A 16,195-nucleotide genomic window follows, 5' to 3' on the forward strand; every position below is an offset into this window, starting at 1 on the left:
AATGACCATACAGAGCATGAACTCTTTCGATGCGTTAAGTCTTTTTTAGGGTAGTTATTGTGCTAATTTCCTCCTAGTTCTGCTAACCATCATCTTGTTATCCATTTCAGGAGGGAATTATTTTTTCCTAGATATTTAACTTACTACTGTCATGTAAAAACACACAAAAAGACACGTTTTGATTAGTTAACCGTAACACTTTTAATTTCCTTTGAATTTAAATATAACTCACCATAATTGGAAATGTTCTTTTCTTTTTTCATTTTTAGGAACTACCATGTGTTTTACTACCTGCTGGCAGGAGCGAGTGAAGAAGAGAGGAAAGCCTTTCACCTCAAGAAGCCTGAAGAATATCATTACCTCAGTCAGGTGGGATCTTCACAATCAAACACAAACAATACGAGAACAAGTAATCATGCCTCTTACACTGGTTGTTGTCAGTTTGTTTGCATCTTTGAGTATTGTGTCATGTATTGTGCTGTATTTGGTTTATGTGTTGTGTTGTGTTGTGTTGTGTACGGTATGTTTGTGTGTTTCTGTATTGGTGTCATCTTCCAGTCCTTTGACCCCAGCAGGCCGACTACAGTTACCTCCGTGTCTCTGCAGACAGGAAAGAGAGAAACCAGGACACAAAGGAAACACATTCCACTGTTGGTCGCTTTCAACACCTCTCTCTGTCTCCCTGTCTCTCTTTGACTCTCTCTCTGTCTCTCTCTCTATTAGTCTGTGATTTTTGTGTTTATTTATTTATTTACTTCATTAACCTTTGACACATGCACTCACACATCCGCATCCCTGCAACACCGCCGACCAACACACAACAACAGAGACGAAGACAAAGGCAGCAATTGTCACTTCATCTGTTGCTTGTGTTGCCCACAATGAAAACAGGTTTCTCATAGCCATGAAACAAAGCCACAAAAAAACCATGCACACACACGTTAAGTGTATGGAATGTGGATGTTGTGTGAAACTCGTGGCGTCGTCTCTTCCTCCGAACTTTGACAGTCACGCCAGGACAACCAGTGACCTGCTCCCTCCTCCAAAATCCTTCAACCTACGCAGAAGCGAGCAGGGAATTCCTTCCATTCCTCTCGGCCGCCGATGTGCACATACAAACAAACAAGCATACATAAAAAACATACACACATTCCTGAATTCTGCACTCTCTCTTCTTCCCTTGTTCCCTTTGGTCTCTTCTGTGGACTTTACATAAAAATATAGCTCTGAGCTCTCGCATGGATTTCACAACCACACACCCAGGATGAGTTGTTTACAAGCTTTGTAAACACGTTGCAGTTGTGGTTTTTCTTTTTTTAACACTCATTCATTTTTCTTACTTGATCCTTTATCATAACTCGTCCTGCATTTTGCCACACCTGTGGGTTTGCATCTTTTAATTAGCCCATTAACCACAAATTTAATTTAACTGGTCAAAGCAAGCCATGGCTTTTAAGGTTGATTTCTTTACCTTTACCTTTCTAAACCTTTAACATAAAACAGAGGTTGTACGCTGCGATGGATGTAATATCTCAAGCAAGTTTAACGTGTCTGCAAGCTGATTTTATCAAAACAAGTTCGGACGCCGTGTGTGCAGTGGAACGGAATATGATCAACTGAAAACAAAGACGGTATATTCGATATGTGGAAAAACCTGACGAGTTCAGTCTGAAGTAATGTTACGACGCCTTGTGTGTCTTCATCAGAGTCAAACAATACAAAGACACATCCTCTTAAATAACCTCGCCTCATTAGGCCCTAATCCAGCACAGCCTGACACTAGAATACTCTGAATGCACCAGACAGGCTGTCGACTCCATGTGAAGCAGTTGAAGCATGTTGATTATTCTACCTTCATCTGCAGCATATCAATGTTTTACCTAGTTAGCTTCATTGATATTTGTAATGATCTGCTTATTCTAAATTTGATGCCAGCGACATGTTTCAGACAAGTTGGGGCCGGAGCAACAAAAGACTGTGATAACTGTGAAAGGCTCCAGAAACACCTGTTTGGAACAGTCCACAGGTAAACAGGTTCATTGGTAACAGGTGATAGCATCATGATTGAGTATGAAAGGAGCATCATTGAAAGGCTAAGTCGTTCACAAGCAAGGATGGGGCGAGGTTCAACACTCTGTGAAACACATGATTGTAGAAAGGATATCACTACATGGGCTCAGGAACATTTGTCGGTAAACAGTTTGTCACAAATGACTGCATTCTGCTTTTATTTATGTTTTCCACAGCGTCCCAACTTTTTTTGGCAGTCAGTGTTGTAGGAAATCAATCGCAAAAGCTTCTGGTTTGCTTTAAAAAATAGTCACCTTTCAATATAAATTAAAGCCAATCATTCATTCTGAATCTTTAATGTGCATGTGTGTTTAAATCTGCAGCCTCCTTCCACCTTCTGACCTGCTTCAATGACGTGATGTGTTCGATCATGACATGTGCTTATTGTTTAGTGTCTGTGAAGCTTTTTGTGTGCGTACGTCTCTCATCAGTGTCCAAATGCCTTTGAATGTTTGTCTGATGTCCGTCTCCTTGATAATTTGTCTGTTTGTAATGAACATTTGAACCATTGCTTGTGTCTTAACAGCACGTCCATCCATCGCTGTTTGTTGCACATAAATCTGTGAACATGTTTGAGTGGAATGCTGCTGTCTAACCGTAACCTCGCCCTCCTGTAAACTCTGCCTTAACATTTCCAGATGACAAAGTCAACCCGACAACCGCACTGGGACAGTTACTGTGAGAGTGAACCGGTCAGTATCTGTGCCTCGGCTGTGTCTGTACTGTCCGTGTGTGTGTACCTGTTGGAGAAACGTCAACAAGTAGATTTTCCGTCACCTGAGCACCTGCAGCTCGAGCCTCACTCTCCCTGCACACCCTCCTCCTCGCTCCTGCTCCTCATGTTGTTGCTTTTTGGATATTTCCTGGTTTGGTTTGGGTGGTGTTTATTTAACTGTGTTTGTTTTTGCTTTACCCTGTTGTGCTGCTTCTCTGAGTTATGTTGGTATGTCTAGTCATATCCTGGCCACTGTAGCTGCCTGTGTTGCTGTAACCTGTGTGTGACTTTTTGATCATTGACAGTGCAGCGTCTTGTAGTGAAAGCCTCCATGCAGAAGGCATGCACAGAGAGTTAACGTGTGGGTGTGTAAATGCTAGTGTTTAGATTATGGACACATCACAACGGAGGGCTGCAACTAACAATTATTTTCATTATTATTATTATTATTATTATTATTACAGTGAACCCACAAGCATCATACACATAAGACAAAACAAAAATATATTCACAATAACACCTCCCCCACATCCCAGTCCCATCGACCCAGATAATAACATTTACAACAACACTACACATAAATAGAAACAAATGAATTATCGATTCATCTGCTGATTGTAAAAATAATCAGTAAAATGTCATCACAATTTCCCAGAGCACAAGGTGACGTCTTTAAAGGGCTTCTGTTGTCCAACCAGCAGTCCAAAACCCAAAGGTTCATCATTTACTGTCACAAATGACAAAGAAAAGCAGCAAATCCTCACATTTAAGAACGTAGAACCAGCACAAACTTGACATTTAAACTTGAAAATGGACTGAAACGATGAATCACTTATCAAGATAGTTAGTGATACATTTTCTTTAGATCAACTAAGCATTTATTCAAGTAATTGTTGCAGCTCTAAATAGGACAAATTACTTATAATCATGGGCTAAAACAGTGAGCTGGTAGTGTCCCCGAGGTCAGGATGAATCAAATCTCAATCTCAAAGAAAATAGAGTCTTCTACAACTGTCATTCACCAGGTTTAAAAGTAATCTCTGCTAAAAGTGGCCTGAATAGACCATAGTGCATTGCAGCCACAGGACATGTGTAAGTGCTTGTGAGTGAGTCACAGACAGGTACCACTGTTCACCAGCTGGTTGGTGGCTGAGCTGCAGTATATTTACATGATCATGAGTTGACACAACTTATTTGCCCAGCGACACACCCTCACCTCTCAGTCACTGACACGAATCGCACTCGTCTCTCTGCAGCAGGAATGCTGTGATTGTTTGAGGTCAATGATCAAAAAGGTCTTTGTGATTTGTGTTGGGATTTTGGGGTTTTGGTTGTTTTGTGGTGGGTACTAAGGTTTCTGATTATTAACACATTGATGTAACAGTGCATGTTGATTCTTGAGTTCTACTTGATTAATGAATTGAGTTCCCATTCCTTCTATCTTCGTAAGATACCTCTATTTTTGAACACTTACACTTTTGTGAGTTGATTAATGTAGTTTATGTAAACTCTGACATTAGTGAATAGAAAATACTATAACTATGCAGTGATTCAGCGAGATTAGCCCTTTGTCTTTCAACACCCCAAGGAAAAACAACTATATTATAACATGTCGGCAAAGGAAATATTATTCCAAATTGATGTATTTTAATGATCATGATGATTTTTTAATGTTGTTTTGTTTCATTCACCACATCTGGACTCCTCAAACACCTTTCTACTACATTTACAGATTGTTTTCACTGGAAAGTCCAAGAGCAACTTTAAAAACATAATAAATGTAGAATTTCTTGCCATTGAAACGTAACACCAGAGTTACTAATAGGTCAGAAAGCTGAGAGCGAGGGCGGCAAGAAGGAGGCACGTTGGTGTGAGTGTGAGTCTCATGTTTGGAGTGTTTGCTTTCTGAGGCCTCGGTATGTGATAATTATGGCAGCCATAGTGGAATGGGCCCATAAAGCAAAGAGCAGACCTCACATTACGGAGGGTGTATGTAGTGAAGGGCTGTGTAGTTATGTAGTTACATCAAAGCATGTGTTTCCAGCTTGGGAAAAGCTCTTCCTCTTGTCATAAACAACTAATCCAGATCCAGATTTATCCTTGAGTTTATTCCTTGTAATGAGCATTTGGTTGCTAACCAATATTTCTGTTATTTGAGACCGTATTTTATTGCTTTGTTCTGTTTTTTGGTCATTATTCTAGTGTCTTTTATCTCGTAAATTAGATCAGAACTTCACATGTTTTATATATGCTGTGTAAAATGTGCGACTATTTACATGTGAATTTCTGTTATTGCATCAAAACAAGCTCCTCCTGCGTCCATCCATCACTCAAACACAGGAAAACCCTTAAATTACTGCTCTTCTCGGCTCTTTTGCTAGCTTGCCAAATTTCTGCGGATTGGTTTAAAGGCGGAAGCCAGGCCGGTTTTTCCACTACATGAGCAGAACCTGCACATGCTGCTGTTGACTCGACGCTCTGCACATCAGACTGGAGTGTTGCTGCTCTGTTAGACCGCCAAGCTTCTTAATGATAGCTTATTTTAGTATGAGTCATTCATTTTGTGTGCTTCGAGCCACTCTGCTGCTCTTTGTTTCAGCTGCAAAGTAAACTCCAAAACTATTTTAAGCATCTTTGCTGAACACTCTGTAAACACTAAAAACATTTGGGCGCTGTGTATGTCAACAGTTTTTAGTAAGTCCGTATAAACTTCATAGTGGCTTGTCATTAGTTCGTTTGGCTTCCAGGCCGGTGTTTCTTAACAGCTGCGGTCAGCCTGATAACACCCTCCTGGTTGCCGCTTTCTTTTTTGCAGGACTGCTTCACAGTGGAAGGAGAAGACCTGAAACATGACTTTGAGAGGCTTCAGCTGGCCATGGAGATGGTGGGCTTTCTTCCTGCCACACGCAAACAGTGAGTGAAACACACACAACTGCAAAGAGTGTGTGATGAAATAATATTAAAAAAAAAAGTGTAATACCCCTGAAAGTCTCCCTCAGCTCAGACTTGTCGGCCTCCACATTTTAAAGTCGTCATCACCACCACTACCATGATGTGAATTTTAATTCTCATCTTTATTCTAATGAAATATTCATAAAATCAAAGGAACCCACAGACTGAGACTAACTGCAGCCGCAGCTCCACAGTATCTTTTTATGTGTGGTGAACCTTTCCTGAACTGTTGTTTAGGATCTTCTCCCTGCTGTCGGCCATCCTTTACCTGGGCAACATCCGCTACAAGAGGAAAACCTACAGGGACGACTCGATCGACATCTGTAACCCAGAGGAGCTGCCAGTCGTCTCAGAACTGCTGGAGGTACTGACACACACTGAGTTTTCACACAAAGACCAACGTTCTATTTACTGAATAATAATGATATATTTTATTTATAGGCGCCTTTCAGAGCACTCAAGGACACCTTACAATACCTATTTTAATAAAATAGAAATTAACAGCGGTGAATCAAAACATCAGAAAGATCAAACAAGGCAATGATAAAATATAACAGCTAATACAGTAACTTTGTGTAAAGAGAGTTCAAAAGGTGCAGGGCCGAGCTGCTGAAGGCTCAAGACCCGACAATAGGCAGGTGGTGTAGTGAGCTGAATGGCAGAAGAGGATCTGGGAGTGCAGGAGGGTGTTTATATGAAGGAGTTCAGAAAGATACGGAGGAGCTAAGTTGTGAAGGGCCTTAAAGGTGAGAGGCAGAGTTTTAAAATCAGTGCGACATTTAACAAGGAGCCAGTGAAGCTAGTTCTGGTAATGATACTGGCATCAGAGCTCTGAACTAGTTGAAGTTTATGAAGACACTTGAGAGTTGCAATAGTCAATATACACAGGATGGAGTCAGGGAGTGAATGAGAATGGTGGTGCTGTTTGGTGTAAGAGACTGCGAATACACCAAGTGCAACAAGGTGTATTCATGTCTACTTCTGTGTCGTTTTAAAGTGACTAAGCTTTGTCTGATAGTCTGCCATTGACATCCATAAATTAAATCACATACTGTGTTATATTTGTCAAGTGAGTTTGAATGGGTTGAGGACAAAAAACATAGAGGAGCCTGAAGTAGTTTAAGTATTGTAATCATTGTGTGTGGCTCATTAGACAACACTCGCATTGTATTATTACAATTTTAGTAGCTGTGTGTTAGAGAACTATCACATCTATGCATTTAATTTCTGTTCTAACAGGATGTTTATGGGCCGGTTCAGACAGATGTAGAGAAGAGAGTTTTAATTACAGTGAATGTTGCTGCTGTAGATTTTTAAAAGCCGTCACACAAGCACAAAGACACTGTCAAAGATGAAAGGCAACTTAAATGGAAAGTGTCATGTTTGTTTTGACGAAGTCAAAACCTGGATTCTGTAGTCACAATGCACATTGTTATTGTACTGAATGATGGGTTTTTCTTCTTCATTCTCTCTCCAGGTCAAAGAAGAGATGCTGTTTGAAGCCCTGACAACACGCAAGACGGTTACTGTCGGGGAGAAGCTGATTGTTCCTTACAAACTATCTGAGGTGAGACTGTTCTCCATCAAACATCAGACTAGTGTGCAATATGAAAGATGATGAATTTAGAAATGTAAATACAGAAAAGACACAAACTTTCCCCACTTGTTTGAGTCCTTACAGGAGAAAAACGGGTCTGCTACTTTTCTGCTCTCAAGTAGAAGAAGGCAAGAATGAAATTGTCCGGCCTTTTTGGCACTTCACTTTTTTTTTTTTTTCAGACCTACTTCTGAATAAGTAGTTGAACGGGCCTGCTGTATGCTGTAGTATGGAATTAGAGTCATATTTAAAGAGACGTTAGATTTTGTATGATTTAGCTTAATTTAAAGCTTAGGTCAAGTATCACTCTCGGTAGTATGACTGAAGGCACTTTGCCAACTCAACAACAGAGCTGCAGCCTCGTCTCTTCAGTCTGACCCGGCTGTGTTTACAGGACAGTGTGCACCAGGACCGGATCTCCCTCCTCCTCCTCCACGTTCTCTCTCTGCAGCTCACATGCACACACAGTCACACCAACACACTCTTACAAACACACATGCACAGAGTCCTTCAGTGTGTTTAGAGAGCAGCGAAGGCATTTCAAGTCCCCCTGCAGTTTTCATTGGGACCCCCGCTCTGAAAACAAACACACGTCACGGTCTGTAGATGAGAGCCATCTGAGAGAGGAGAGGGAACAACATGGATGTAACACGCCTGTTGAATGAAATCGTTTTAAACAAGCAGATATTTGTCAGATTTCGTTGACTTTTAGAGTTGTCGTAATGTATAAATATTTTGTATTGTAGTGATGTCAAATGTCAAATATTTTCACACATATATTTAGTTAAAGTTAAAAGATTTTCTGGTTTTCAGTACAAGTTGCTCACAATATTCACTCAAGGAAACAATCTCAACTGTGTTCTACCACAAACTTTCCAAGAAGATCGTTACACATTCCCATCAAAGTGGCAACAACCCTCATAATGGTCTGAGTCGTTCTCATATGAACAAACTGTGATTGTTCTGGTAGCACTCTGGGTGGTCTCTGTGTAAATATTGCTCCAACAGTCACAACAATCTCATTGCCTGTTAACTGAAATCATACACTTAAAAACCTCAAAGAAATCTGAGCGTTTCTGTAATGAGTTTTCTCCATTTGCTCAGAGTTATGAGGCTATTTCCCCTCTGCATTTTTTGACCAACTTCCCCCCAATAATGAAAAGCTTATGGGTCATTAGACCACAGAATGTATGGAGTTCAAAATAATATATGTCCTGATTCGTGGACGGCATATTTGGTTTGAGGTTGCTAAAAATATCCTGGTTAATTATTTAGAAACAAAGGAATTTCAACTCCGAGTGGACACTTTAGAGTTTGTTTTGTTTCTGAAGACCACCGCTCACCTTTTGCTGCAGCAAGGTCAAATCTTTCCAGCGGATACGGGAATTAGAAAATTCTTCTCAATAATGACAAGGACACTTTTGTCACGTATTCTCCATGTTTGTGAAAGAACACAACATCGATTCAGCACACGGGTCTTTCTCTGTCTACATTAGATTTTGAATACAAAGCAGCATGAATGCCCGTCCATTAACTCTTGTATTACCTCGGTTTCTGTCACTCTCCCTCTTCTCCGTCTTTGCCTCCTCCATCAGCAGGGCTCTTTTTCATTTGCAGTGTAGAGTTTCCACAGTTATCCAAGTTGTTGTTACCTGGGCACAGTGACTGGGGAAAAAAAAAAAACTAACTAACGGAAACTAAAACTTTTTTCAAGTCAGTTTGCATGATTAAAATCATTCAATCAATCAAGTGTTTTATAATGACTCATAAATGCACGTAAGAATGTGCTTATAGAATAGTTGCTAAAAGCTTCTATATCTTCTATAAATACTTCCAATATTTAATGTTTGTTATCTGGGTATCATCTTGAGCTCCCCAGCAGCAGAGCCTCATTGGCTGTTAGTCCAGTCTGTGTTTGGACTATCAAAGTTAATATTTCCATTAGGACATGCCTGAAATTGTAACATCAGAACTTGGCCCATGAAACCGTCTGTGCCACACTCGGTCGGATTGCCAGATCTCATGAGTCAACCTGATGCCTGTTCGACTGGCTAATGACAATAATAATGGCTCAGGGACGTCCTGCTGTGGCACGGTGCAGTCTGCCAGCACGTCTGTGTAATGTTGCTGTCTGTGCCAAAGTTTCAGTGGAGAATATCAAAGCCAGAGATGTGCTTAGTGGTAGCATCGTCTGGTTTTTACCTTTTCTGATAGCATATTTTACATTGAGAGTAAGAGTTCTGAGAGCAGCAGCAGGTTAACTACAACTGTCTGCACATTTTTCAAACTGGGCCAGTGTCGTCTCAGACCTTCATATAAATCCATTTTATTTTCTATTTTTAAATGCCTCCCTTCATTGCATTTTTATGCTGGTGCTTTACAAAAGTGCAGTGTCTCAAGGCCAAGCTCTGATGTAAAATACAGATGTGATGTGCGGGAGTTTGAGCCTGAGTGGGTGACACAGGAATGTTGTCTGGAGTCGTATCAATAATCAGTTGGCTCCTGAAGTAAGGGACGACTCTTCAAACCTCCGGGACTGCACAAATAGCTCTCACAAAGCTAAAGGAATGTTTGGAAATGTTTGGGGTAAAATGTTTACTTGCTTTCTTGCTGAGAGTTAAATTACATGATTGGTTTAACTCTCATGACTGTACAGTAAATAAGAAGCAAGCAGACAGTTAGCTTAGCTTTGGAAAACAACTGGAAACAGGGGGAAGCAGCTAGCTTGGCTCTCTGCAAATATAGCACAATCCGGCTTCCACCCGCTCCAAAGCCCACTAATTAACACGTTGTAGCTCGTTTGTTCATGGGAATGTATGTGCCGCGAATGTATGTGTGTTAATTAACAAGCTTTAGAGGTGCTGATGGGCAGATAGGCTAGCTGTTTCCCCCCTGTTCAATCTTCTCGTCTATCATCGTTCTGCAGGGAAGCACATGAGTGGTTTTCCATAAATGTTCAACTGTTCTTTGAACAATTATGGAAAGACACACTTTTTCAAGTTCTTTACAAAAATTGGGGTAAAACTATATACTGTTAAAATAGATAACAAGGAAATCAAATCAAATCTTATCAATTTTATTTATATAGCCCAAATCACATTGCCTCAGTGGGCTTTACAATCTGTACAGTGAACGACGTCCTTTGTCCTTAGACCCTTGATTCGAAAAACTTGCTGCACCTCAGGAAGAGCCACAGAGGAGGGATCCTTCTCCCAGGACGGACAGACATGCAATAGATGTGGCATGTACAGAACAGAACAACAAAATCACACAAAAGTTGCATTAACTGACTTGATCTGATACAAATTATATAATATATGTAATCAAATTCCAAAAATTTGGAAACAAATTAAAATGGAAATGAGATGGACAAGCTTACAAATGAATGAATTACTGTGATTAATGTCTCTCCTATAGTACTGTACAGTACATGGAAACAGTTATTTCCTTTATACCTCTTTCTTCTTAATCAATTGTTATAAACTGAGGTATTCCCAGTGGTAGAAACACTGAAGAGGTTCTGTGTGTCTACCTGCAGGCTAATACGGTGCGAGACTCCATGGCCAAGTCCCTGTACAGCGCTCTGTTTGACTGGATCGTCTTCAGGATCAACCATGCTCTGCTCAACGTCAAGGACCTGGTGGAGACCACTAAGGTAGGACGACGCAAACACATTAACTGCTACAAGCACATGCGTTACACGCCCTTTTCACTTAATTAACTCTGGTACTTGAACCGGTTCCGTTCGAGATTCTTGGACCCTTGGTTAGAGCTGGGTTTCCAACTTCGATGCTTTTATGGCACCGACTGAATTGCCTCAATGCAAGTATCAAAAAATGTCTTGTCATTCGATACCAAATTTCAATACCTAAGGAATTAATCTCATCTCATCTTTTGCTAAAACTGATTTAATAGAATCGGTATCAAAAGTATCATTCAGGAACAGGGATCAAAGTCAAGGCTTTGGTATCTGTGCCAGTATCTAAATGTTTTAACAATACCCAGCCCTACTCTTGGTACTATCCTGGAAACCAGCTCACACTTTCACCAGTTTTGAGCTGAACAGTTGTAATCAAGGATGTGTAATGAACAGAGGGTGCTCAGAGTGATTTAGACTTAGATGCACCAGTTGGATCAGAACCAGTTCCATGTTGGTGGAAACTCAAGTTGGCAAGTTGGGAGACTCAAAAATATACTTTCTTACAAACTGGACCTTTTAAAATCTTCTAATGTCAACACAGATGACCTTTAGATGGCACCGTTTTGAAGAGGAAACAGAACTTTTCTGTGATTGTTAAGCAACATTTTAGGATTAAAGATTTGTTCATGTTGTGTTTGTTCATCAGATCTTGTCCATCGGAGTGCTCGACATCTTTGGTTTTGAGGATTACGAGAACAACAGCTTCGAACAGTTCTGCATCAACTTTGCCAACGAGCGTCTCCAGCACTACTTCAACCAGCACATTTTCAAGCTTGAACAAGTAAGAAAACTCCTAAATACTCTTTTTTCTCAAGCTTGTCAGCTCACAGGAAGTGATTTCCTATTTAAGGCTTTTAACCGGGAGCTGAACTTCTGAGCTTCCGTATCACTGCAGCTATTATTTTAACATATTTACCCACTTTAAGTTCTTCGGCTGTGACCATTTGAAAGGAAACGCCTCATCCTTATCACACCACACAGTGCACGTACTTTACAATGACACTGAAACAATGGAGGAATTCTTCATGACGTTATGCAACAGGGTTAGTAGAGAGGCTGACAGCCGTATGACTCACCTCACCCGTCTGTGGATGTATGTTCTCTTAAGTGAGCTGATTAACTTCAAAAGGCTCTCTAAAGTCATGATCTGCGAGATTTCCCTGTAAGTTAAACCTTGTGTTTACCTTGAGATTGACTGAATCAGCATCCTGCCCCGACACGTTTGAGGGGCTTTCATTCAGTTCACGAAGGACTGCGGCCTCACTCACTCCTGTTTTGTGCAAAGGCAGTCTTTCACATACCCGGTCGTACCTCCGTGTCATAAATATGTCAAGACTCAGACTGTAGATTTATGTCAGCAGGAGAGGCTTCAAAGACTCCTTTGTTTTGGAGGTTAAGGTAAATGAAATGCAGAGTAATTGAGCTGTAGATTAAGGACTTGTCACATTTGTTCTTCACAAGATCTGATGGATTATGAGGGTAATGGCCATAAGATTACAGTTTCAAAGCTTCACAATGCAGCAGAGTTGTCAAGCATGCATGTTTTATTGCAGCCCCTGCAGGGAACAAACATGAACGTGACATTTACACAGATGCTTTTAGTGTGCTGCTAGTGTGAGAAAATATCTATTTGTTTGTCTCCAGACATTTGTACACCATGTTTGAGATTACTGAGACTGAATACTTTCATAATCATGTAAAAACAATTAGAAAACCTTAATTTTGAGAATCTGTAAGGTGTTCATGGGTGATTTTTAGGTTTGTTTAGGATCGCAGTTGTGTAATATCTGACTGTTTAATTTTCTCACCGGCTCTGAGACTTCAGCTTCCAGTATTTGTTGATTCTTATTACAGTACTTCCTGTGCTACTGGTCGCTGCACTAATCCAGGTCAGAAAAGATCCAGCCTCGAGGAGCACAGACATGAAAGTGTTCTTGTCTTTAAAAGTAGCCTGTTTTTTGTTTATGTTGTACTCAAAATGTAATATTTTGCGATGAGATTGCTTTAATGGTTTTCAATTTCAAAAGTGTTTCCATTTTCCTGGAGGTCCTTTTGGATTGGTCACCTGTTACCCATTGCCTCCTGTTATCAAAGAGCAACTTAGCACCATGTTTGTGCTGCCTTCATGGAATTTAAAAAAATATTCAAACCCAGAGAGAGGATGTGATCATGGTTTTGTTCATAGGAGTTTTGGGGTCTAGAGAGTGCTCTCTTTTTACTTCTATCTTAAAAAACACCAGATGGGACCAGAAAGAAATGATAATGTAATAAAGTGGCCATAGATGTAATTTACCAACCTCAACCTTTGCTTTAAACAGGGACTTTTTTCAAGGTTTCCCTGATACATTACATATAATTAAATACAATATTCAATACATGCATAATACATGCATATATACACCGCTGCTGTTAACATGTATATCTTTTATAGCATGTAATTGCTTTGTATGTCTTATTATAAATTCTGCTACAGCATGTGTGAGTGCAGATTTTGTCAGAAGGTTGAAACCCTGCAGTAAAGAGCCATCAGATCAGGTAACGACAGAGCTGATTGCTTGAATGCAGATCAAACTAAAGCTGCAAAAAGCAAAAATCACACTTGATGTTCTGTTAATGACACTTTTGACTTCACAGTTCTCAGGCCTGACACTCGCTGGTATACAGGTGCATAATTACACCTGCTGCTGTGTTCACAGCTTTGTAGAGATGTAGCCACATTTACTGAGCCAGTCGTGACACGCCGGTCTAACAATATATCGACCTGCACAACATGCAGTTACTCAACAGGGCTGTGAAATAATCAGTAAATGTGTTCTCTTATTGATTTCTAATGTTTTCCATCAATCAAACTGTCGCTGAAGTGTTCAAGCCATGTTTTCGTCAGATATCCTGGATTTTAGTTGAAATCTCTGCATGTTCTTTAAATAAAATTAACACAGTTTTGGAGTTTTGTAACAGCTGATTTAAACTGCACCAGAGACTTCTTCAGAGGAAACTGGAGTTGTTAGGAATTTATAATGGCCCTGGTACAGTAAAGCATTAGTCATGTGTAGAAAAATGATTCAACCAGGACAGTTTGACCAAGAGCTGGCATGCTTCATATTTCTGCTGAGGTCAGCTTCACACCCTCATCTACTGTTACATACAGTATATTTCCATTCATCTGACGACCTGTGAGTCACTCTGCTGGAGCACTTAGGGGCTAAGTGGTTTGCTTCAGGGCATATTGATGCTCATTTTAAGGGGGAGTAGTACTCATTTCCTTCTTTTGCTCTACTTTCTGACCTGTGCCAGGACATCATCACATCATTGAAAGACAGTAATGACAGTAAAACTTCCTATCATGAATAATATAAAAACAATCCGTACAGAAGCCGATCCTGCACCTTCTGGAGGCATGTTAGTGTTTCTCCTCTTGTTGGTTGTGTCAAAATAAGAGTGAATCACAGCAGTTATTTGAAGATGATTTGAAGGCATGTTGAGGGGGTGGATACAGTGTCCTGTGTATTGTAATACAATCCAATACTACACCCCCACAAACCACAGCTTAGTGATTACCAAAGAGTTGAGTCAGCACCCATCTGACACACAAATTGAATATCATAATGATTATTCCAGGGCTGCTGTATTGGATGATATTACACAGGTGTTCATTTTATAGTTTCCAGCCACAGTGTGGCTCATGTCTTATAACGAGCCAGAGAGTGAAATACTGTGTTTAGAAAGTCGCTCGGTCAAAGATAACGACCATGTTCTGAGATGTTTATATTGTGAAAGGATGAAGAAGACTGATGTGTTCCTCTGTCCTGGAGGAAGTTTAGTTTGCAGCCAGGCATTAAACCAAAACTTCACTGAAGTACACAGATGACACTGAACATAAAGAAATGCTAAATTAAAGAATATCTCATTTTACTTTTGTTTATACATCATTGTTTCCTTTTTTATAACCTGGGTTTTTCTAAAATGAAAAAAAAAACCTTGTGTGGGCCACAAGTGTGCGTCTGTTTCCTCAATTAAAATGAATCTTCACTGTTTCTAGAAAAGAAGAAATAACATCCCTTTTCATACAAATGAAAGATGAGCTTATAAGCAATTAGACAAACTCTTGCTCAGTTCAGTGCACACAGATGCTTCAGTCCCACTTGGTCTGATATGACTGGCAGCCTATGGTGGCTAATTTAGTCCGGGGGTTTTCATAATAAAATGGGACCAGCAGCGTTTCCAATGGTCTCCATGTTAGAGGTTCTGAAACACACAGGCAGTGTTAACATAAACAAATTATGCTTTTAAAAAGCAAACGTATGAAAGATTCACTAAAATATTGTTTTGTATTGTCTTCTGCTTCTGTAAATGTATTGGGATGTACCCGTTAGACTTCATGTCCTTATGTCATTTTAAAGACAAACGTATTAGTGTGGCTGTAGCCTGAGGGGGCTCGCTGACTTTATGGCTCTTGTCCTCTTGAGCTTCATGTCACAGTTATCCCACAGTTTGAATTTTATCAGCTTTACATCCTTGTTTCAAACTCTGTCTTGTATAATTCAGGAAAACCATCTCTAACAAATAATCTAACCCTTTATTCAGATTTTGTAATATATCCGAAATAATGAATGAATCCTAGCTTAGGTAGGGGAGTAGCAGCCTGTACCGAAGAATATATTTAGTTAAAAACCATTAAAAAAAAATTTGTTGATAGGAGTTGATTGATCGATTGATGAATTAATTGATTTGTAGTCCTTGCTGAACTTTCTAAATACAAACAATCCAAACATGGTGTCCTGAAGCCAACTCAATTATTTGGTTCACCTTTTTGATTTGAATACTGAAGAGGATCATCTTCCCTTTGAAAATATTATTTCCTGTGAGCTGTCTGGTGGAGGAAGCAACAGCAATTAACTCTTTTCAGCCTTCTGACTTTAGGGGAAAACGAGAAAGAGAGAAGAAGATTCCAGTGATTTTTTTCTTATTAAACCTCCTCTGGATTAAGGTCTTTATTGGTTAAATCTCTTTCCCAGGAACGCTGGAAAACAACATGAATGGGAAAGAAGACTGATAAATGCTTTGAATGCTTCTCTGGTTATTAAACAGACGAGAGACCAGGCGAGATCTGAAGAGTGTTTTATTGGGCGAGGAGACAACATGAAAGCATGCATACAAACTA

The 16,195-nt window shown here is 40.0% G+C and overlaps 1 protein-coding gene across 11 annotated transcripts in view; it reads left to right on the plus strand.

Annotated features, from left to right (window-relative positions):
• Nucleotides 1-16,195, plus strand: part of myo9aa (myosin IXAa) — a 116,180-nt gene that overhangs the window by 61,263 nt on the left and 38,722 nt on the right. For 10 of the 11 annotated variants that reach the window (XM_084356605.1, XM_084356609.1, XM_084356610.1 and 7 more), the window contains exons 5-11: nt 270-369; nt 2,709-2,762; nt 5,601-5,698; nt 5,975-6,101; nt 7,215-7,304; nt 10,873-10,989; nt 11,681-11,815. In XM_084356605.1, coding sequence (XP_084212731.1) covers nt 270-369; nt 2,709-2,762; nt 5,601-5,698; nt 5,975-6,101; nt 7,215-7,304; nt 10,873-10,989; nt 11,681-11,815 — 721 coding nt within the window. The remainder of the gene's footprint in view (nt 1-269; nt 370-2,708; nt 2,763-5,600; nt 5,699-5,974; nt 6,102-7,214; nt 7,305-10,872; nt 10,990-11,680; nt 11,816-16,195) is intronic. The other variant, XM_084356613.1, reaches the window with a different exon arrangement.

The sequence above is a fragment of the Pagrus pagrus genome (genome assembly GCF_965226575.1).
Source record: "Pagrus pagrus genome assembly, chromosome: 1".
Taxonomy (NCBI): domain Eukaryota; kingdom Metazoa; phylum Chordata; class Actinopteri; order Spariformes; family Sparidae; genus Pagrus; species Pagrus pagrus.